The 22827-nt window shown below is 45.7% G+C and overlaps 1 protein-coding gene across 1 annotated transcript in view; it reads left to right on the top strand.

Moving 5' to 3' along the window:
- The first annotated feature begins 266 nt into the window (after positions 1-266).
- TIMM50 (translocase of inner mitochondrial membrane 50) overlaps positions 267-22827 on the top strand; it is a 46929-nt gene continuing 24368 nt past the window's right edge. The window contains exons 1-4 of the mRNA XM_067556762.1: positions 267-495; positions 3042-3192; positions 4483-4514; positions 22473-22494. Of these exons, the coding sequence (XP_067412863.1) occupies positions 313-495; positions 3042-3192; positions 4483-4514; positions 22473-22494 (388 nt within the window). The 5' untranslated portion in view covers positions 267-312. The remainder of the gene's footprint in view (positions 496-3041; positions 3193-4482; positions 4515-22472; positions 22495-22827) is intronic.

The raw sequence follows: 22827 nt of genomic DNA on the forward strand, positions 1-22827 counted from the left end.
GGTTGGGTCCGCTCTCTTCGCTCCGCCTCCTCGAGTTTGCCATTGGCCCGTCTGCCTTCCTCAAGGCCCGCCCCGGACTCCTGTCGCTCTCGATTGGTCTGCTCAGCCAAGGTGGGAGAAGCCAGCGCGGTTCCGATGTCTGATTGGCCAATCTCCGCGATGCAAGTGTTCTCTTCACTTATTTTTCTCTGATTGGCTGGCCTTGCCAGGTACTCTCCATTCTCATTGGCTGCGCTCTGGCCGCGGCGCTCTCTGATTGGGCGGGAGGCAGGGATCTGCCGGCACCTGCGCGCTGAGCCGAGGGGGAGGAAGATGGCGGCTGCTCGCGCGGTAGCGCTGGTGGCGGCATGCGGGGTCCGCGCGCTGAGGGGCGGCTGCTGCCGGCGGCCTCGGGTGGTCCCGAGCCGGGCCCTGAGCGCGGGGACCCCGCAGCAGGGCGGGGAGCCGGGGCCGAGCGAGGCGCTGCTGCAAGACAAGCTGCGCCAGCATCAGCAGGTGAGTGAGCGGGGCGGGGTTGTGGGGGGCGTGGGGCTGGGGGGTATGGAGGGGAGGCTGGGTAGTGGGGGGGTTGTCATGGGTGGAGGGAGGATGAGTGAAGGGCAGGGTGACTTCATTGGGGGAGGGGGTGAAGAGGGAGGAGGATGGCGGGGGGCGGCATGGGGTTGATTGTGGGGGAGATGAGGGGCGTGGTTGTGGAGGAGGATGGGGCTTGTGGGGAGGATGGTGTGACGAGGAGTCGGGGATGTGAAGGATTGTCAGTGAGGGGCACTTGGGGGAGTGAGGAGGAGTATGGTGTGTTGGGTGGAAGGACAGGCAGGCAGGCAGAAGGAAGGAGGTTGTGAATGGAGGGAAGTTATGGGATGTGTGTGGGGATACCAGTGAGCGGTTGGGAGGGGAATCGGGGAAGAAATGGGGCATGGAAGGCAGGTAAGGTAGTGGGTGGAGGGGGAATGGACAGGGGAGGGATTGTGTGGATTGTGGAGGGAGGGTGGATGGAGTTGAGGAGGGACCAGGTGTTGATCTCTCATTGCTGGAGGGGGATGGGGTGTTAGTTGCCAGGAGATGGGAGAAGAGGCAGTTGTCAATGCAGGAGGGACTTGTATTATTTTAGATGGAATACGTGGGCCTAAGGTGTTAACACAACCCAATCACTGGAGCCTATAGAGGCGATGATGGCATCTGAGTCCCCCTCTCTGGCCCTGTCTGATCAGGACATCTCTTAGACTCAGGAGGATGAAAGCCCCGGGTCCCAGGAGACAGGTGTGGACGGGATGGCAGCTCATTCAAGTAGCCAGTTTTTCTCCCAAAAGTCTTTCTCTAAGGACCCACAAAGAGAACGATGGTTGGAATAGCCCATCCCTTCATTACTTTATCCATCAATTAGGCCTAGTTTCCAACACACCAGTTTTGGTTCACTGATTTCTGGTTCTACACTTGCCTTGTTTACCAGGCATTATCTTAACATAGACCTTGAGTTATATCAATTGGCCTTTTTGTTTGGACTAATTGAGTGTTTCTGTCTCCCTTCCAGACCTTTTCCCATCAGCATTTGTTGTTACAAGTTATTGTGGCATCTTATGAATTTACCCTCACTTTTTGCAGATACACTCACTCTTTGGGTAAATCTGTTTGCTGAGTTACTCTCCACCTTCTGTTGTAATATGTGGAGGGGGGACTAGAGAGTGGCTTAGAGTCTCGTCAGTGGGAAGGAAGGGAGCATGAGGTAGGGTTTTGGGGGTGTGGGGATGGAGAGAAGGACGGGAATCCACAGGGATTCCAGAAATCCATTTGCCACAGGAAAATGTGGTATTTGTGTTTTTACAGAGAATATTTGGTTTTTACATTTTGCTAAAAACATATGTTAACTAAATTTTACTGAAAGTACCAGTGTCACTTATTCAGTGCATATAACCTTCCCCTCTTGTGATTGATTTATGAATGTGCTTTAAATTTACATACAGTAGAACCTGTTTATCTAAGCCTTCATTATCTGGCTCTCTGTGTTAACCAAACCACCTGGTGCACAGGGCTGACATCGCCTGAACCATGAGCCGCTCTGCCCTGAGATGGCTGCTGGTTCGGTTAACAGGGAGAGCTGGACAATAGAGGCTCAGGTAAAGGGGGTTCTACTGTATATCAATAAAACATTGTGTTCAACTGATATTGATCCATTGTGGCCAGGGAAACTCAAGTTCAGCATTCCATTTTCATCATGGAAAAACATGGATTTTTTAATAATTTTTTTTTAATTGGAGAATTTTGTTTTTTATCACAGGGAAACTACAATCCTTGGTTATCAGTAGTGAGTGGGGGAATGGGGAAGGATGGTGTGACTTGAGATGGGTTGTTAAAGGGCAGGACCAGAAACGAGTATGAGGGGGATTAGGGTGGATGGTTATCAGTGGGTAGAAGGAGGATGGTGTTTGAGGAGGGATGAGGACTGGGAAGGGGAAGGTTGGGGGTTGCCCAGGGGGGAGGGGGACTGGGAAGAGGTGGAGAAGGAAAGCAGAGAGGGAGTTTGTTGGTTGGGAGGATGGCGTGTGGGGAATTGAAAGGCAGGGGTTTGATAGGGTATGATGGAGCAGGGGTGTGTGGGGGTCAGAGGTAGGGAGAAGGGAGTTGTCATTGGGATGGGACGACACTGTGTGGCATACTGTCAGAAATGGCCACCACTGGGCATTGAGTGGTAGGTGTGACCTCAGCAGAAAGGTCATCAGGCCCTTGACCTGGCAGCATCATGCCATGGCTCCTCACTTCTGTCACAAGGTGGCGCTGCTGAAATATTGTTTGAAAGGCCTGGCAGAGTCAGCTTTGTCCTGTTACAGTTACAACACAATGCCTCTCAGGCTCCAGAACTAACTCCAGGACCCCAAAACATCCCACAAGCAGGTTATGTAAATTGGAATAATCCCAGGAAATCTAGGATGGGAGAGAATTCTTAGTCTCCTTAACTTTATTTTCCCCCTTGGCACTGGGACTTCCCTTGCTGTCCTTCATGTCATTAATTTAATTCTTTTCTCTTTTCCACCCCACACTGGTAGTCAACAAAGGGAGGAGATGGGAAAGACTCCAGTTCTGATGAGCAGCAGGAGAAGAAACAGAAGGAAAATACAGCCTATGCCAAGAAAATGGTGCTCCGGATAGCAGGGCTAATGGGAGCTGGTAGTGGGATAGCAGTTATCTATATTTTTGGTAAGCTATTCCAATCCATTTGGGATAAAAATATATTTAAAATTATATAGAAATGCCAGCAAATGCATTCTTCTCAGTGCTCTTCTAATTATTATCTAACAGCTGGTTTCCTCTGCCCAATAACAGGCTGTATTTTGTACTACTTTATTACCTTTCTTCCAAGGATCTCAAGTTTTTTACAAAAACTAAACCTCACAACCCCACTGTAAAGCTGTGAAGGATAATTATTGCCTTTTTATAGTTGCTTACGCTGCATGCTGGTGACTTGCTACACAATAAGGCAGTAGCAGGGTCAGGAATAGAACCCAAGAGTTCTGTTCCCTCCATTTTAATTTAATATTTATGTTACAGTAGTGTTCAGAGACCCCAGTCAGTATCAGGGCCCTGTCTGTAGAAGAAGGGATAATGATACTGATCTCCTTTGTAAATGGTACGCTCCCAGACTGTCAGCAGATATTCAGCCCTTGAAGGAACATGTCATGACATTCCCGTACATAAAGCACTTTGAGATCTAAAAGCCCTAAGTAAGAGCTAGGCATCATTGTGCTAGGTGCTGTACAAACATGAGTAGATATGGTCCTTAGTCCAAAGAGCTTGCAGTCTAATCCATTAGACCACCCTTCCCTGATCTGTCTAGATATTTACGTGACTCCCATCACTGTGGTATCTGACCTGCGTGCGAAAGGTGTCTGTCCAGTCAGATTAGCCCACAAGGGGGATTGTAGATATCCTAACATAGTACCAGGAATGCTGGGGTTTTTTTAAGGACTGCTCGTATTTTAATGGCAATTTAAAAAATCTTTTCGGGAAGCTTAGAATTGATGCTTCTGGCACAGACCTGAGGCCCGTTAGTGAGACAGTATACAGTATTGCAGTCTAGTTATAATGTAAGCTTCAATGACCAGTGCTGTCAACATGGCACCCTTCCTGAGCGCTTAATTGACTTAATACTGAAGGCTTCTCGCATTGCCTCGTGCTCTGCTTATTGCACAAAGTCTTACAGAATTGGATGGAATGAGTGCCTCACTGATTTGTGTTGGATGCTTTTTGATCTGAACAAAGCGTTGAGGCAAGGACATCTTGTGCCTCAACTTCTGGGGCTGGGAAAGTGAGAGGGAATTTCTCTGCTGTTTGCAGAAATCGGTTTGTTGTGCTGAGGCCTTCAAATTTGTAACATGCCCGGGTGTACACATGCATCTGATACCTGTTTGTTACAGTGTTCATGTTGCACACTGTTGGCTGACACTATAAAGCGACTGACGTCTTCTTCCTCTTCTGTTTTGCTGGCAGGTAGTAATTCAGTGGACGAGCAAGGGGTTAAGGTAAGGTACTTTCTGTGCTCTTTGGATTTTGCTCCTCATGATACGGGGGGATTGTCTGTAGAACTGCAGTTGTTTGTAGAACTGCAGTGCTGTTTACTTGGTGAATCCCACAAGAGGGCACTGTTCCTGTTTGAACATGGGCAATGCTGGTTATGTCTGCAGCAGGAATCAATAACAATCTTGCCTGTATTAATGGTATAATATTAGGTTTATGGGTGGGAGGGTATCAGTTAAATTAGCCAGTTACTATGACCATTATCACAGCTGTTTTAGTAACTGGCTAGATGAACTTTGCTCACAGACTGTGACTTGGATTACTTCCTCCTTACCAAGTTCAGAGATGGAGAGAGGAGCGGTTCTCAGTCTAAGCCAGAGAGTCCAGTTTTAAAATAGACAGACCCAGTGACCAACGAAGAGGAGCAAAACAAGAACCCTTCTATGCACAGCTTGTGATTGGATTGACCCAGTTCTAGTTGAGCCATAGGACATCCATTTGGTGCTATAGAGGTTGCTTGCACCTGGTTGTGTGGACTTCTTCAGTAGAACAAGCCTAATTACAATGTGGGTTGTGTGTGTGTGTATGTGCTCTGCAGTGCTGTCTTCTGGGGTTCTGTAAAGCGCCTTCAGAGCGTTGTCTAGTAGCGCCCAGCACACCCTTTAATTCCCAGTCTTTCAGGGCAGTGTCCTGATGCTAGTGTCTTCGTCCCAGATGGGCATGATGGATATTGAGGGAGCTTTGGGGTCTCCATCAGTGTCCTTAATTTCAATTTCCACTGGGAAAGAATCAGAAAAAAATTGATGTGCGGTAGTTTTTTGGGGCTATGCACTGTGGGAAGGCATTATGTGCTAGGTAAAGGCTGGGTTTCTTGGTGTTGGGGAAAAAGCTTTGAAATATCCTCTAGGGACTCTGAGTTTGGGAGTGACATTCAGATTCCATGATGTCCCAGCGGGGAGGGTGGTCAGGGATCAAATAGCTCAGCAAACTTTCCTTCTCTGCTTTTCACATTCTCACAGATTCACACAGCGCTAATTCTGTTAGATTGTTGAACACGATACGGGAGAGAGTGTTCCCCAGCTTCAATAGGTCTTGCTCAGTTTTTCATGGGACCATGCCCCTCTTCTTTTGCAGCTGCCAATTGGCTGTGTCAGTTCTTTGCAGACTGCAACTGTTGCTCAGTCTTGAGTGGATCTTACAAAGGTAGTTGCAGGGAATTTGAGGTTCGTCTCTTTCTCTGTGCTGACAACTAGTGGTATGACTGCAGACATCAGTTCCGTGCATGAAACTGATGTGCTCCATGTGTCGTTGAATTCTTCTGCCGAACAGTCCATCTCCTCATTACAAATAGAGTTTTTGGGACTCTTGTGCTGTTTGTTGACGACTCTCACATGCTGCCTCAGGGTACCCGTGCTGGAGTCTTCAATTGAACAGCCTGTTGCAGGTCTCATCCCACTCCCTTTTGGGGTAGAGTTCTCTGTTACACCTTCCCTGAGGCTGAGATCTTCTCTTTGGATTTTGATTAGTTGGGGGTAATGTTTTGGTCTTAATGTGAAGGTTCAGCCACCATGTTAGTAGTAAGTTTGGCTCTGGTGTTTCAGAACATAGAGCATGTCCATGGCTTTCACCATCTTCCTCTTGACACATTCATGGTTGGTGGCATTGTGGATCACGTTCTCCAGGGAAGCCCTCCACACTCAGTGGGTCTCTCCATACATCAGTCCTTAGATATGCATCATACTGTCACAGAGGATGAATAGCTCAGTAGTGCCCTGGATGTTTCAATGAAGCACCTTCCAATGATGCTTTGTGCCTCCTTTTCAGAGTCCCTGGCCACCTTTGCTGTGATGACATGGTTGACACCCCTTTTGTGCTGGTAATGGACAGTCCTGGATAAATAAGTCCTCTCTTTATTTGCTTGGGAAGGGACTTCCCATGCAGTGCTAGTGCAAGCTGTCTTCATAGCACCCAATATTGATGTGCCTAAGCCCTGAGTTGGAGTTGGAGTGGTGAGGGAGAAACTCTTCTAGGAGTTGCATCTCCATGATCTTTTCAGTACATGGCAGATGCTGCACCAGAAAGCCATTAAAGTCTGTTGCCTTGATTGTATTTTTTGGTGATATAGTCACCAGTCTCCTAAAAACTGTGGTGAGGTCCCCTGATTGACTTCACAATGGGGCCATCAAACAGCTGGTGGTAATCTCCTTTCTCTACTAGCCTGGGCTGAATTTGAACCAGTGACCTGGAAGTGAAAAGTTCTTGCAACCTATTACTGCTCCTCTGAGCCATCCTGTCATTCTTGGGACCTTTCCTCAACTCATATAATAGGAGCAAATGAGTCTCAAAGTGTTAATGGAAGAAGGGGGCTGCCTTGTGTAGAAGAGCTGCTGTCCGTATTCCTAAACCGTAGGGCTCCATCTTTAGTTTGTTAATGGATGTCCAGAGAAGCTTCTCCTTGAGCAGATCTGCTAGGGGCCCAATGGATTGTGTTGGGAGGCTGAAAACAGTTGTCCATTATCTTCCAGTGAAAGCGTTAATGTGGTTTGTTTGGAGGTCATTGATTTTTCCTGTATAACACTGCCATCTAGTGTATTGTGTCCAGGGTAACAGCATATTAGGCTTTTGGACTGATTTTTTTTCTAAGCTGCTAAGCTCATACAGCTCCCATTGATTTTAACTGGGATGTGTGGTTATGCAGCCCCTCTGAAAACCAGGCCAATGGTGCAGTAATTAAGAGAGGGAAAAGCTCTGTTATAGTGAGTCCAGCCCCTGTCTCTGCACCCAGACAGGATTTAGTGCTCTATATTAAGCTAACACTGCACTAGTAATACACTGCGGATCTTTTAAGCTAATGTCAGTGCTTGATCTTCAGCAAAATGACTGAGGTTCTGTACTGCTGAAGCGAAGTCGTTTTATAGCTCGCGTTCATCTCTAAAATGGAGCCTTTTCAGTGCTGGTTCTGGTGACTGTAGAGCCCCTAGCAGTTTGAATATTGGTCACTTAATATAAGGAGTGTTTCTCCTTTTTGGGGTGCCTCTGATTGTTGCCCCTACTGGGGATTTTAGGCCTCTGCCCTGCAGTGACATCTGTGCTGCTGGGCCCCAGAATCCAGTAAGCATGATTATGTAGAGGCAACCTTTGCACTACAGTTACTGATAACTAACCCCTTTGTCCTCTATTCCACCTTGCTGCCTCTCTTCCTGTGGGGCTGAAACTCGTTTATAGGAGCTAATGAGTCTTGAGGTGTTCTGAAAGAAGGGGGCTGCATTCTGAGACAGATGAAATTTCCTCCAGAGATGTCGCTTTCCCCTATCTCATGCTCTGGGAAACTTGCATTGGAAGAGAAGAGTCCATTGCAACAGGGAAAAACTGGCCTTGAGCAGAGGGCTTTGCAAAGGCCAGAGCAAATGTTGAATGGCTTACATTGCTTTCTGTCAGAGAAGTGGTCTTTTCAGGGGAGTATAGCTAAGTGGCCCTTATCCCAAAGGGAGCAATGGGTGGAAAGACTGCTCCCTTCCTCTCTGAGAGCAGGAGCACCTGGAACAAATCAGCCAGAGTTTTCTGTCCTTTCTGAAGATGGAGTGCTGAATTTTCTATTTTACACAAGGAAGAGGCTGAGGGAGTTCCTGGCTAGGCAAGGATAATGTGCATGGTTAGAACTGTTGCTACTTTGAAACTCCTTCTTTTGTCTCTCTGACCCAGTGCTTGCCACCTCTTATCTTTGAGGATGTTCCTGTTTGATGCCTGCGTGTTTGTGTCCTGAGACTGAAGCTGGGAGAATGTCTGAGCAAAAGTTCCCACAGATGCATTACGATCTATATTACAACCAGCACATGCTGCCATGGACATGTGAATGGGCCTTGCTTATGGGATTGTGGGAACTTGCCTAACTGCAGTCTCTTCCACAACCTACCTGTTACCTTCAACACCCTGCTGTTCTTTGAAGGACTGGGAATGGCAGAGTCTTTGAGTGAGTGGTTCTTGTAGCATGTGTATCTATCTGCACCTCTCATTTCCTCCCTTTGATGCTGGTTGGGGCAGCTGTTAAAGGGGTGCACTGGGTTAACTGGTGACTCTAAGGGGTTCTCCCCTGCCCCTGGCATTTTTAACCATTGAAGAAAAATGTTGTTTTCATGTGTTCCTATGTATTCGCTCTGCTTGAACCCATGTTTACTGGATCTTGTATCCAGACTGAGCTTTCTTTAAACAGGTTCTCTGTATGCTTTCTCTGGCATGCCCAGCGTTCTGTTTTACCGTTGTCCTGCCTTTGATCGTAAAGTGACTGGAAACAGTGTCTCAAAGCAGCCTATTAATGAGGCTGCAATTAGCTCTAGCCCTTGCTGCCCATTTTTATTTCCCATTAAGCATATCTTTGGTCAAAATAGATACAGGATTTGTAGGAAGATGAGAGCCCTTGGCAGGCTTTTTTAATGGAAACGGAGTGCTGCTCTAAGGAATCTCTCCTTTAATATCCCCTCTGGCAATTTTTATGCATGTACCAAGGAGCCTCTTGAAGTTTACCTTGCAGAGTGCAGTAGATTGCTGGTCTCTGGTGTGTCTGGCTCCTGACTGGGTGCTTTCCCCATTGCCTATGTGTAAATCTCCCCTTTTTTAGATCCGTCCTCTTCTGTCCTGTGCTACAGGAGGGCTCATTCAGGTTGTTTTTTGATATGCAGCACGAGCCATGAGCCCAGTTGGGGAGCTAAGGTGTGAATTGCTGTAGTGGTTACGCATAGCATATCCCCACCGTGTTCTGTATGGGAGAGAGTAGCTTTCTTTTTTGAAGTGCCACTTGGCTTCCTGGCTGCCCTTTAAATTCAGGTCTTGTTTGATGTTTGGGCAAAGCTCCAATTCCTCACCTTGTTGTGAATAGCAGCTAATTGTCCTGGGGGGAAGTGCCTCGTAATATCCCCCTCTGTTGCAGCTGAGGGCGGCACACTTCCCTGATATCCTCAGGTAAATGATTTCACTGCCCTGGATGGGAAGTTGGGCCTGTGTGCTGACAACACACTTCTCTCATGTCCCCGCAAACATCCCTTCTCACCTTGGGTAGGCAGCAGGTCTCATTGCTGTCAGCACATGCCATCTGCCGGTGTGAGAACCAGCCATGCTAACAAGTCTTTTCCGGTACAACTGGGCTCTTCTTAGAGCCATGGGCTGTTGAAAATCATCCCTGAATTACAAGGAGTTAGCAATCTGATGGTAATTGTGATAAGATTGTTCCATTCCTTTTCCTACCCCCTCCTTCATCTGGGGAGATCAGCTCCTGGGCTTACACAGTGCGGCACAGAAGTGCTGTCTGTGCATGACAATAAGAGCTCTGCAGGGCCGATTGTGAGACTGCTGCTGGCTATGAATACCTCTCAGGCAATGGGAGGGCTTGCACAGGGTTTCAGATGAGCTGTAGGTGAGCGGCGCTCCTAGGGTTATTCCTCTGCTGATCTGCCTGTTGGCTTCAGGAATCTGTGCGTGCCAATAGACGCTTGTTCTTGGGGGGAAGAAGAGCGCACAGAGAGCAATAGTGAGTGTTCTCCCTCTGCCCGCAGGTGCTAGCTCTATCTAGGTTATATGGCAGAGAGGCCAGGGAGGCTGTCACCCAGCTACTGATTGTCGGCTGTTCTTTGATGTAGTTGCAGACCCGTGTTTCTCATAAGTACTTTGTGATGTAGTTACCTCGCTGCTTTCCTCTGTGGCAGTAAAAACCCCTTTGGCTTTCTTAATGATCCTATCTTCTTAAATGTCATATTCATGCGACTTGCCATAATGAGGTGTCTGGCTTGTAGCAGCAGAGCAAATGTGCCTGGTAGGGAGGCCTTGGCACACTTCCCATCTCCATGAGAGTCGCATGGCATCACGTAATTGTATCTGACTTGTCTGGTCACCTCTCTGTTGACTGGCTGTAAAATGGGGGAGCTTTTGATCTGTCTTTTTCCCACACAGCTCTGTCCATGCTCCCATTTTTGGCTTCTAACTTGTGACTGGATCTGTTTGTTACAGTCCAGAGAAGAGCTTCCTCTTTCACTGGAACTTTAAAACATAATATATGTGTGTTTAAAAACACCCAGCTGCTGGTGGCTTCATTAAAAAGCTGGTTCATTCCCGCAAAGAACAAAACTGAAGATGGGGTGTAAGTCTGGAGCAAAGGAAAGGAATTGGGACCAAATCTTTTCAGCAGATGTCATGAGATGTCCTTGTGGAATAAAGGGATGTGACGTGTTGGGTAGATGAGATGTGACTCGGAGGTGCAAATGAGGAAGACAGGGAAAAGGCATCCAAAGAATTCAATGGCCTGTTCCTGTTCCCAGGATGTTGACTCTTGCGTGAGCATAAATATCTAGGCAGCAACTGCATGCAAAATATTATTATTAACCATGTTTCTTACTGTATTGCCAATGAGCCAGCCAAGATCAAGCTCATTTTGCTAGACATTGTGCAAAAACAGTACAGTCTTGAAGCTGCTGTTAGAGATAGTTACAAAAAGCTATTCTTGATGCTATTAAACTAGCTGTTCCAGAGCTGCTCCCCGTGAAAGTCTTACACACAGCCACTGTGGTTAAGGATGGCTCTTGATTGTGGAAAGTGGTTATTTAGATTGTCAGTTCTTTGGGACAGGGGCAGTCTTGTTGTTCTGTGTTTTGTACACGGCTAGCACCATGGGCCCTCCATAACTAGGTCTCCTAGATTCTACTATAATGCAGTAACTCGCAACCTTTCCAGACTACTGTACCCCTTTCAGGAGTCTTGATTCGTCTTGCGTACCCCAAGTTTCACCTCACTTAAAAACTACTTGCTTACAAAATCAGACATAAAAATACTGACGTGTCACAGCGCACGATTACTGACAAATGGTTGACTTTCTCATTTTTACCATATAATTATAAATAAATCAATAGGAATATAAATATTGTACTTATGTTTCAATGTATAGTCTATAGAGCAATATGAGCAAATCATTGTTTGTATTAAATTTTAGTTTGTACTGACTTCGCTAGTGCTTTTTATGTAGCCTGTTGTAAAACTAGGCAAATATCTAGATGAGTTGATGTACCCACTGGAAGACCCCTGCATACCCCCAGAAGTACGTGTACCCCTAGTTGAGAATCACTGCTGTAATGCACCTAATAGCATTAAAAACATACAGCGCCTAGTACAATGGCGTCCTGCTTCATGACTAGGGCTCCTAAGTGCTATGATAATACAGATACGAAAGACCTGGCCAGATTTTTTTTGAAAGCCTCAAACTTTCCCCGTTTCCCCTTTTCTTTACGGTTCAGCCATCAAGACAGTGAATGCAGGATAGCGAAAGGCAGTAGCTCCCACTTTAAGAACCCTTTTCTTTTAGGTAAACACGCTCATGACCATTGACTGGGGATGACATCTGCTGAGGACTCGGTTCAGTAAAGGAACCGTCGAACCCAGGAGTAACAGTATTTACATAGTGTTTTTCAGACATTAGAGAGAAGTGTGTGGTGTCACCCCTTAATGCACAAAGCTGCTCCAGTCCCACTTCATATTACATTCAGTGGCCCTGTTCTCCCTCCATTGTCTCCAGTAAAAATTGTGCTGTGTTGTATGAGGACAATCAGGGTCTAGGATGGCAGAAATTTTTTCGATCTCACCTGGCCTTGTGAGATCCTTCCCCCCTCCCACCAGTATAGCCAATATCCTTTTTAGGTGTCCTCAAAGTCCAGGAAGCTACTGGAAAAACAAAACAAAAACAAAAAAATGAAATGCTGAACACTCCTTTTGCTGCCAGGAGTCACCAGGCCTGCTGGAGCCGGAAAGGATTCTGTACGTCTAAGAGGAGCGAAACTAGCTTTGTGGAGTCCTTCATCAACAAAAGGACGTGTAGCGAATGTGCTGCTCCTTTAAGAGCCAGACACACAGGCTTCCTTCAGATGAAGTCCATAGCAAAGGTCTTGGCTCACTTCAGCCAAGTCCTAGGGAAGGTAATGTGTAATCCCTTTGCACCCTTTGGTTCTGCAGGAGGGGAGAATTAATTCCCTGCAACTGGCTCAACCCAGCTAGCCAGGACAGCACCATGCATTCAGGGTAGGTAACTGGGGTCCTCTCTCTAGCCACAGGGAGAGGGTTTAACCCCCTTTCCTGCCACCCTCTGAATGGGCTTTGTACTCTCTCTCCAAACTAAGGTCAGGAGCATGGATTTTCAGTTGTCTTGCCAGCTTTTCTGTCTAGATGGCACCGTTGAGCTTTAAAATCTCATTGAACCAATGGGAATTGGTTGAGTGTGGGGCCAGTCCCCACCTTCAAGTTAAACTGCTCTGTTGAAGCTGCTTGTTGAATCTTGCTTTTGTTTAAAAATGCCCAGGCTGCTCTGTCAGTTGCAGCTGTTGGTTCGAAGCCACGTAGCACGGGATAGGAGAAGGAGGGCAGTGTTGTGTCTCGGTCATTTTTTCCTAACCTGTTCAGAATAAATGTTGGCCTTCTTGCCATCAAACTCTGGATTTAGAAGGTGAAATGAATCATGAATGAATGAATTACCCCTTCCCCTCACTAACAGGATTTATACCTCTCCCATGCATGTTAGAAACAATCCTGGCAAACAGGGTATATGAGTAGAGGAAGCTGCAATGCTGGGTTCCTATCCTGAGTATGTGGCCTTCTGGTGATGCCTTCATTCTAAAATCTGGCATATTTAGCGATCTGGAGAAGTAAGTTAGTGCTGAGTTTGAAATTGCTGTACAGTTGTTAGATACACACCCAACTTGGTATAAGAGACATGACTTCATTCAAGCCGCTGGCCCCCATGGAAAATTGAGTGGTGTCAAGGAGGAAAGAGTGGCCACAGAAGTACCATGCCGCATGCACATCTGATGGGTTTGGTCTTGCAATTGGCAGCTGTTCAGCAACTCTCACAAGAGTGGAGTAGGCAAATGATTAGATTGTCCCTGGCTTTGGTTCCCTTCTCCTTTCTTTTGGTGCCTTTTTGTGGATTTGTTTGTGTGGAAATGTTACTGTGAATTGTGTTCACGTTCGGTGGCAACCAGGAGAAACCTGACTGCAAAATGTAGTTCTCCTGACTGACTAAACACAATTCATTTAGGAATGGTTTGTGCTAGAAAACCCATATGAAAGCTTGAGCTGTGCCAGGATTATATGACATTTCAATTCTTGGTGTATATTCTTGTATCCCTAGCATCTTCCCAAACATGGGCACTCTGGCTGAGTTTCATATTAATATATTTAAGAAATCAGCAAATGACACAATATTGCTTCCTGGGGAGATGCAGATCCAAATCAGGATTTCTTTGATTAATTGATCAGTACTGGAACACCTGGATGTACTAGTAGTTACATGCTCTGTTGGTCTAATTTGATAACAATTTTTGTTTTTAATTTATAATTGACATTACAGTTAAAATGAGGTCTGACAGCTGCTTCTCCTGTGGCTTCTCCTGTTTTTAATTCATAATTAAAAAAAAAAAAAATCCCTCCATGCTAAATTGTTGTCTTCAGCTCTGAAACAAAGGGTGTTAGGGATTAATTCTCAGTGTCTAGGGTCTCTTATCCTTGTTTCACTCCAGTTTTTTTTATATAACCCCAAACTCTGCAAAATGCAGCAGTGATTCATATACTTCCTTGCTTTTAAATGATCAGCCAGTTACCATATGCTGCTAGTTCCTCCTATGAGCTGTTAAAAATAAACTCTTGATCAGCAAGCATCTCAGCCTCAACCCTGCATCCGCTCTCTGCAGACTCGAGTTCTGTAGCAGTTTCCGCAGAGTCGTCCTAGATTTTGGGTCTCTTTACACAAGCCTAGAGCCTTAGGGAGATTTTCACATGCGGGGGAGGAGCAGCTGAGGGTCAGATTTCTTTTTGCAGCAAGTTGATCCAGCAGCCCTTGAATTCAAGAGAACTTTTCACCAAAGAATGTCACTTGTTCTGTTGAACAGCCACTCTGGTCCTGCACCTGTGTCAGAACACAATGAAACTCGCCCTTCTCCCTTGTCTCTATGTGTGTGACTGAGGCTTGTTCTTTGACTAGTTCAGTTCCTTTGTGTTTGGTGTTGTGGATTCTATAGTGCTTAAACAGCTGGTCCATTATTATAGATCTTTTATTTAAAAAAAAAAAAAAAAAAGTAGGCAGTCGTTCTTGGTATTGAAAGGATGTTCTTTCTCTAGTCACCTTTTTCTGCTTGCATGTAAGAGATAATGGCCATGTGGTTAGTGGAGCTTGGGTTGGAAGTAGACTTTGGTTCATGTTGTAGCCATCAGTACAGTTTTCTTTCCCGGTGAAGCTGGCCACAGGAAGAATTATGTATGGGGGCAGGGGGTCAGTGGTGAGCTGTATTGTAATTATAATCAGAGTGAACTTAAGTGAAATCTAGAAGGGAGTCCACCTTTCCAAGAGCTTGTTAATTCCTCATTGGAGTACTGCAAGTGGACAAGCAGAGCTGAGTGAGAGGAAGGATGGCCCTGTGGTTAAGGTGCTTGCCTGGGACTGAGATCTGGCTTCAAGTCCCTGGGTCCCACAGACTTCCTGTGTGACCTTGGGCAAGTCCCTTAGTCTCTCAGTGCTTTGGTTCCCCATCTGCAAAATGAAAATAACAGCCCTGCCCACAGGGGTTGTGAGGATAAATACATTAAATACTCTGTACTGCTCAGATACTACAGAGATGAGGGCTGTATAAACACCTTAGATACGTGATAGCAAAAAGAGCTTCTGGACATGCAGATCTGAAGACTAAACTCCTTTGCTGTGCCTTACTTCATCTATCTCTCTGCCCCAAAGACGCATATATGCTTTAGATACATTTTATTTTAGGATCATACATCAGAATGAAATCACAACCCCCTGTCCCAGGCCTCCACCACCCCAACCTTTGAAAAACCTCAGTTATGCTGACTTTAAACAAGATTTTAACCACATTTTAAAAATCTAATTGTAGTCCAGTAGTGGTTATGGAATCATGGAGGTAGGGTGAAACGCTCTTAGAAGAAGAATTTTTTTTTAAAAAAGGCTACTTGCCAAGGTAGCTCAGGGTACCTCGGCTATATAGCCTGGTTGCTTTGACCACAGTTTGTCATCCTCCACAAAACTAAAGGTGTTAGTCTAGATGGTAGCTATATGGTTCTAGGTTTTAACCATTACATTTTCTTTATTCTTTTTAGTGTAGGTGGGCCATATGTTGTGTTAAGCTTGTACAGATGTGAGTCATCTAGAGCTGGGTGAAATTTTTTTGACTGAAACTTTTCCCAGCAAAAAAATGCAGACATGGTGACTCCAGAACATTTTGTGAACTTGTGGTGATTTTGCTGACCAACTTTTTGTTCGGAAACTTTAATTTTATTTTTTTAATTCAATGCTTAAAAATTGCTCAATCAAAATGACTAAAAGTTTTATCCACCCCAAAACTATTCTTTATATTTTTGATTCACCAAAAACTTTGAAAACGTTGCCTTACAGTTCGATGTGAAATTATTTTTTCCCCAGATTTTTCAGATTGCCAAGAAAACCAAAAAATCCATTGTCTACCCTGCTCTAGTCAAGTTGTTTAATGTATGACTAGAAGGCATTCAGATGCTACAGTAATGAATGTGGGATAAGAACCTATGCAGAATAGAACAGATGGAGCAAATGCAGTTCCAGATTTAAAGTTTAGGAATTAATATTCTGAAATTTATTTTAAAATATTTATTTTTGCTATTAAGGCAAGTTATGTGTGGCTGAAGGGAGGCCCATAGACTGCTAAACAAGGGATCTGCAGGATTCCTGGTTGACTGGTGCCAAAAGTACTTCCTGATAATACAGAATAAATTCCTTAGCGCTTTTCCTTCCACCATGTGTTTCCAGTTTCTTTTCCTTTTATTGAACTTACACTGCAGCCTTCAGTCATCACTACATATAGTTCTGCTCCAGCGAAGGCATAAAGCTCTCCTGCAGACAATATGTGAGAAGGAGTAGCATGAGTTCACAGCAGAACAAATTCAGACAGTTATTTTCTCTAAGGCTGGGAACACTTCATGGTCTGAATGGGCTTGCCTGTTCATTATTGAAATCCTGACCGGATACATCTGTAATCTTATCAAGGATCTGATACGAGGAGGCCTTCAGGAGCGGTGATTATTGGATGCTGTGCCTTTCACTTAAGGGTTGTTGGTTCATGTCCTGCCCACTACCGTTTGACCTTTCATTGGTGCTCCTGTTGTCACAGAATCGTAGGAATGGAAGGGACCTCAAGAGGTCAACTAGTCCAGTCCCCTGCCCTCATGGCAGGACTAAGTATTATCTTCTAGACCATCCCTGACTGGTGTTTGTCTAACCTGCTTTTATAAGTCTCCAATGATGGAGATTCCACAACCTCCCTAGGAAATTTATACCAGTGCTTAACCACCCTGGCAATTAGGAAGTTTTTCCTAATGTGCAACCTAAATCTCCCTTGCTGCAGTTTAAGCCCATTGCTTCTTGTCCTGTCCTCAGAGGTTAAGAAGAACAATTTTTCTCCCTCCTCCTTGTAATAACCTTTTATGGACTTGAAAACTGTTGTCATGTCCCCTCTTCTCTTCTCCAGACTAAACAAACCCATTTTTTTCAAACTTCCCTCATAGGTCATATTTTCCAGACCTTTAAACATTTGTGTTGCTCTTCTCTGGACTTTCTCTAATTTATCTACATCTGTCCTGAAATGTGATGCCCAGAATTGGACACAATACTCCAGCTGAGGTCTAATCCCTGCAAAATGAAATGAGTTGATGAATCCTAATCCTGTTTCTAGTGAACAGGTTTTCACATTGCAAATGAATTCACAGCAGAGAACGCAGTGTGCTGCAGGAAAACACCTGCCTCATCGTAACTCTTGTTTTACAGATGTCAAGGCTTCCCCACCCTGACTTCTGAATTCTGACCAGCTGCTGCAGATACAATCGATGAGGGTGATTTTGGCAAATCTTCATCTTTGCCGTCTGGCACCGGGAGTTGGAAAGGCACAATTTTGGTGCTACACGGCAGGTGGCTTTTATGTTTGGCCACCGGTAAAGAGCTCATCTGGCTGCATGTTTCACTCATCCCTTACAAGGCTCTTTGGTCACACGTGTCAACCTGGGTGGAATTTCCTTCTTGAGGGGTTTTTCTGACATCAGTTACATGCAGGCAGCACACAGTTTGACACATACACTATTAGATTTTTCCATTTATTCAGGTTTAAACCACCTCTGTCTCCCAGTAGACCATAATCCTGCTAATCTTGGGCTTTATCTACTAATGCTCAAGAGTATTTTGTGATTCTAGGTGACTTCCAGTTACTGCCAACACTGTTTTCGCCTCACTTTAACAATTGATACAGTAATTTAAACCTCATTATATCTGTGATTTAGGTGACGTGCTGCAAAGCTCTCTGGGAAGTGAACATTGTGTGTTTTCTCCTGACAGCTGTTGTGGGGGCCATTCACTTCCATGGCTCTTTAGGGTCAACTGTGCGCCCTTTTCATCCTCCTCACATGGAGGTACATTAAATAGGGAGAGGGGTTCGGATGAGCAGGACTTAGTTTTCCTTTCAGTGGCATGGCTGACGTAGTGCTCACATTCACACCAGGGGAATTGCACCTTGAGGGATTGTTGTCTCACTTAAGCAGTTGTATAAATCCTGTTACTGTTTGACCTCCTCAATTGGAGCCTAAATAAAAACGTCTGATTGGATTTGCTCTTTCCTGACTGTCGTGAGGCCCGCCGAAGACAGCTGGCCAAAATTACCTTATGCCCCTGGTTCTCCCAGGAGTGGAGTGTTGGAAGTCCAGGGCATGCCACCACAAACATGCATCTTCTCTTCCCATAGGCCAGGGGCTGTGACTTATGGGCACCATGCCGTCTTTGCCAACTTGCTCTCCAATAATCATTGGGGTTTTCAAAACAGGCTCTGACTCCTGACATGTCCAAGCATTTGGCTTCCTAAAGCAGTGTCAAACAACCTGTTTTTGTTTTGTTCTTGCTTCCTTCCCTTCGTCTGTCTGCTCTGCCCTTCTTCCCCTGACCTCTTCCATTCTCTGTAGTCAGCTCTGCGCGGTCCACAGAAAAAGACCTCAGAAATGTGTGTTTTGAGAGCCAAATGTTTATAAAATGATGGTGTTATACAATACAGGTTGAGTACTCGATCAATACCTTCTGTGACACGGAGGGGGTTGGTTTGCAGGTTATAGTGATGTGTAACCAGGCTTCCAGCACCACTGGTGGAATTGCAGTCTGGAAGGAAAAGCTCCCAGTTTAAAGAAGGGTGCCAGGTTTGCTTCCTTCCACCACCCAGTTCTCAGCTGTTGGGTTACTTTCTGAAATTGCTGCTTTCTAAACCAGTTGGGTTACTTTCTGAGGTTGCTGCTTTCTCAGGCTAGTTTCCTCATTAGGTGGCACTGTGGAGTCAACACCAGGCTCACACCAGCTGGGTCTGCACTTAAAATAATTCACTGATCTTGCTTCGGAAATGTCCTCTGCTACAGGTTGAGCTAGGTACCCTCTCCATTCTCTTGCAGTCTTGGACAGTTTCAAAGGGGGATTAAACTGACTGTTAGGTCTTTGCATATGCTTCCCATATCCTGAAATGGTTTTCCAGATACTCGTGACAGAGGTACTTTTTCTGAACTGAAAGATGTTCACACAGCCTCCTCCTAAAAGCCTGGCCAGTGGACCTCATGCTCCTCCTCTTTCATGAGCAGCAAACTCATTACATACACGCACGCGCGTGCGCTCTATTTTTAAAGAGCAACACAGTTATCTGGGGCCTTACAGTGCAGCGTGAGATGCCATTTATAAGTGGAAGTGCATAGGGTAACTATCCTGCTGATTGATTCCTGAGTAGCCTAGAGATGCATTAGTAGCACTCAGCAGGAGTAATCAAAAAAGAAACCTCTTGCTTTCCTGTGTTTTAACATCCTGCCCTGGGATTGTCTGCCCAGTGGGGAATGTACCCTGTGTTTGCTATATAGGTTTCCCACATCTCACTGTTACGGGCACCGTCAGCATGCTTATCTGGGTGCCCCAGCTGACTTTCCTCTCTGGTAATGGCAGGAAACTTGACACCAAATCATTGTAGTTGTAGGACCATGGGGTGGGGGAGATGGAGTTCACAACCCAACAGCCATTTCTTTCATCCTGACAACTTGGTGATCAGCAAATCCCAAAACTGGCCCTAGCAATAGTTGGCTGTATAGGTTTGTGCAGTTGAGGAGATGGCACAGATTCAGAAAGAGCACAGGGTGGACATGCAGATGCCTCATTTCTTCTTCAGGAGAAAAGGCACGAAAGGGTTAAGTATGGGCATTTCAAACAATCCTTCCATTCATTAGTATTTGTGAGGCTCTGGGAGATGATTGTGATAAACTACAACTAAAAACAAACAGCCCAGCCACAGACAAGGAGGCAGCAGACTTTATTTTTGAGCAGCGGATCCTTTTGGAAAACCGCCTGTGTGTGTGCTGTTGAAATGGAGAGCATTGGCAGAGGAAGGAAGCTGTATGTAGTACGAAGTCTGTCTACGCCGTCTGGGTTCTGTTATGGCGACTGAATTGCCGGTGACCGCTTGCCACTGCTCAGAAAAGTAAATATATTGTCAGTTACTAGAAATCCATTGGTGTGATGTGACAAGGGTTAGAAGCAGAACAGCTGAGTGTCTGGCCCACAAAAGGCAGCAGGGAAACAGCTTGAGAATGATTGGAGCTTCTTGGGACTTTCTGGAGTGAGGAGCTGTTTGCACAGTGCTGTAAAATATACTCAGCATTCTACAAAATACCCACCGTGGCACAGTCCCTGCCCCAAAGAGCTCATTATCTGATTCAGGCAACAGATTCGGGGGCAAGGGAGGGTGATTCACTTCAATCTTGAGGCTGGAGCAGCTTTGCAGGCACTTGCATGCCTCTTCCCCTTCTTGGCAGTTGGACCCTGGACACTGGCTAGGTCATTTGGCTAGCACACCCATGCCTGATTGGCCTGGGGGTCGGGCTTGCATCCTATAAACACAATTACAGGGCCATGCAGTCGAATGTACAGCCAGGTTGTTTCACTTCTAGCTCCTGGAAGTTACAAGAAATTCTGCCAAAGGGCAAGCTTACCTATGGGGGTGGAGGGTCCAGTTGCTCAGTGCAGGCATAGGCAGCTAGCCTGGTGGATGTCACATTAGCCTCAGTGAGGAACAGACAGTTAAAGACAGGCCTAGAGTCCTTAGAACTTTATATGCAAGGATCCTCTCCAGGCAAGTGGTTGGGCTGGAACCGTTGCGCGATCTATGCACTTTGTAAATCTGATCACTAAAGTTGCAACCTGTCTCTTTCTTTGTAATACCAAGCACCTCTCATTCATCCAGGTGCATTCTTATTCTTTGTTGCAGTAGTGTCTAGAGGTGCCCCCTCCCCCATCAATGACCAAGACCACTTTGTGCAAGGTGCTGTACAGACATAAGAAAGATTGTCCCTGCCACCCAAAAGACACTGCAATCGAAGTACATTGATTTATTTAGCTCACAACCTCTGTATTCTCTATAGGGAGCCAGGGTTCAAATGTGACAGTGTCTCTGAACTCATTTGCATCTCCTCAAACCTAGCCTGACCATCCCAGGAATTGGACCAAATTGTAGGATGTGAAAACAGAATGGTTACAGTGATTAGTGCAAACAAATATTGATTAAATAGAAGTGTGGCAAACTTTTCAAATCTCTCTACCAAGATAAACAATGCTCACCAGTGGGAGATGTCGTCAGAATGGCCTTCCTGCTGGGCAGTAAATGAAGGTACCTCAAGGAAATGCCCCTTCCCCCCTGAATTCACTCTCCAGATTTTTGTTGTATTACTACAACAAAAGAGCTCGTTAGAGCAACTGTGAAAGTCCGCCAGCCTTCCTAATGAATTCCAGTGATGAGCTGCTTTTCCTGTGTCTTGGGTACATCACCAGATAAGGATTTTTTATATAACTGTATTTTAGCTAATTTTTCCTCATAAAGATTTGCCCTTCTTTGTAAAAGAAACGTGGGGGTTCAAACAGCTTTGACATTGCCGTGGGGTTTTCCTTTAGCAAAGCGACATTTATTATTTGTTTTATGGTAGTGCCTAAAGGCCACAATTGAGACCTGAACCCTGTTGTGCTGGGCGCTGAATAGACACACAGTTACAGTCACTGTTCCAAAGAGCTTCCGATTGAACTGGATGAAGGCGGGGGAGGGGTTATATTCCTAATTTAACAGATGTGGGATTTGAGGTGCAGAGAGGTTGTGACATACCCAAAGTCTGTGGCAGAGCCAGGATTTGAACCCCAGTGTCCTGCATCGCTCACACGAAGACTGCTTTTTCTCTATCTCAGTGGAGTTCAAAGTCAGTTTCCCTGAGCCACTGGTGCATGATGCGGTCCAGGCACGTCAGTTTCAGTGGCGTTGGTCAGGGTGTAAATAAGCACAGAATTTGTCCCTGTATTTCTCTGTCATCAGATATTCAGTTTTCTGTCCTTGCCTGTTATGGTTTCAGCTGTTCTCAGCAAAGGGTCCATGGGACCTAAAATATTCCTTCCTTCATTGTGATATGTTGCATTGAATCATCTGTTGCAATAGATGTGCTGCTTATATATGAAATGTGCAACATTTAAGGCCCTCTTGATTGTCGGGCATCTCAGCCTGGTCCTCTTGTGTTACACAAAGAGCTGATGTAATTAACTGGCATCAGGAGTTTTCATCCCCTCTCTCCTCCTGGGGGAGCAAGCCCAGTTGGCCTTGCTGGAGTGCTGTGCCTGCCTTCGGTACAAGACCTCAGAGCTTAACATGCTGGCAATGTTAACGGGTGTGCATTTGGTAAGAGAGAGGGTGGTGGTGGCAGCTGTGCCCCAGCCAACAGATGTATCTGAATATTCATATGTTTAGAGATTAATCTTTCTCTTAATTAGGCAAATAGCTGTGAGCATGTCTCCAGCCATGCTGGGTAATGTAGTGGAGTCAAAAAAAGAAGAATAACCAGCCATCTCTTTTCTTTCCCTACAGATTCCAGACGAATTTGATAATGGTGAGTAAAGCCCCAAATCTGCTTCTAAGTTGGCTCAGTGCTTTGGGCTGCTTCCTCCCCATAAGCCCTTGGCAGGCAGATATGGGGGAGAGGCTGGTGGAGTGGGGGAATAGACTTGTCGCTCCTCAGATGTGACCTTGGTAACACAGATGGCTCTCTCGATAAGCAGGGAAACTCACTGATCATTGGGAAGTCGGAGTGAGGCGGAACAGAGAGATGGCGAGTTTTAAAAGCCAGAAACACTGAGCTAGGAGAGGAGAGTGCTGGCAGGTGCAAGGACAGAGACACTTATGCCCCTTTGGCAGGACAAAGTAGCTGCCCTCAAGGAGATTT

This window comes from Emydura macquarii, unplaced genomic scaffold (assembly GCF_026122565.2).
Source record: "Emydura macquarii macquarii isolate MOO-44397 ecotype Brisbane River unplaced genomic scaffold, CSIRO-AGI_Emac_v2 contig_1790, whole genome shotgun sequence".
NCBI classification, from domain to species: Eukaryota; Metazoa; Chordata; order Testudines; family Chelidae; genus Emydura; species Emydura macquarii.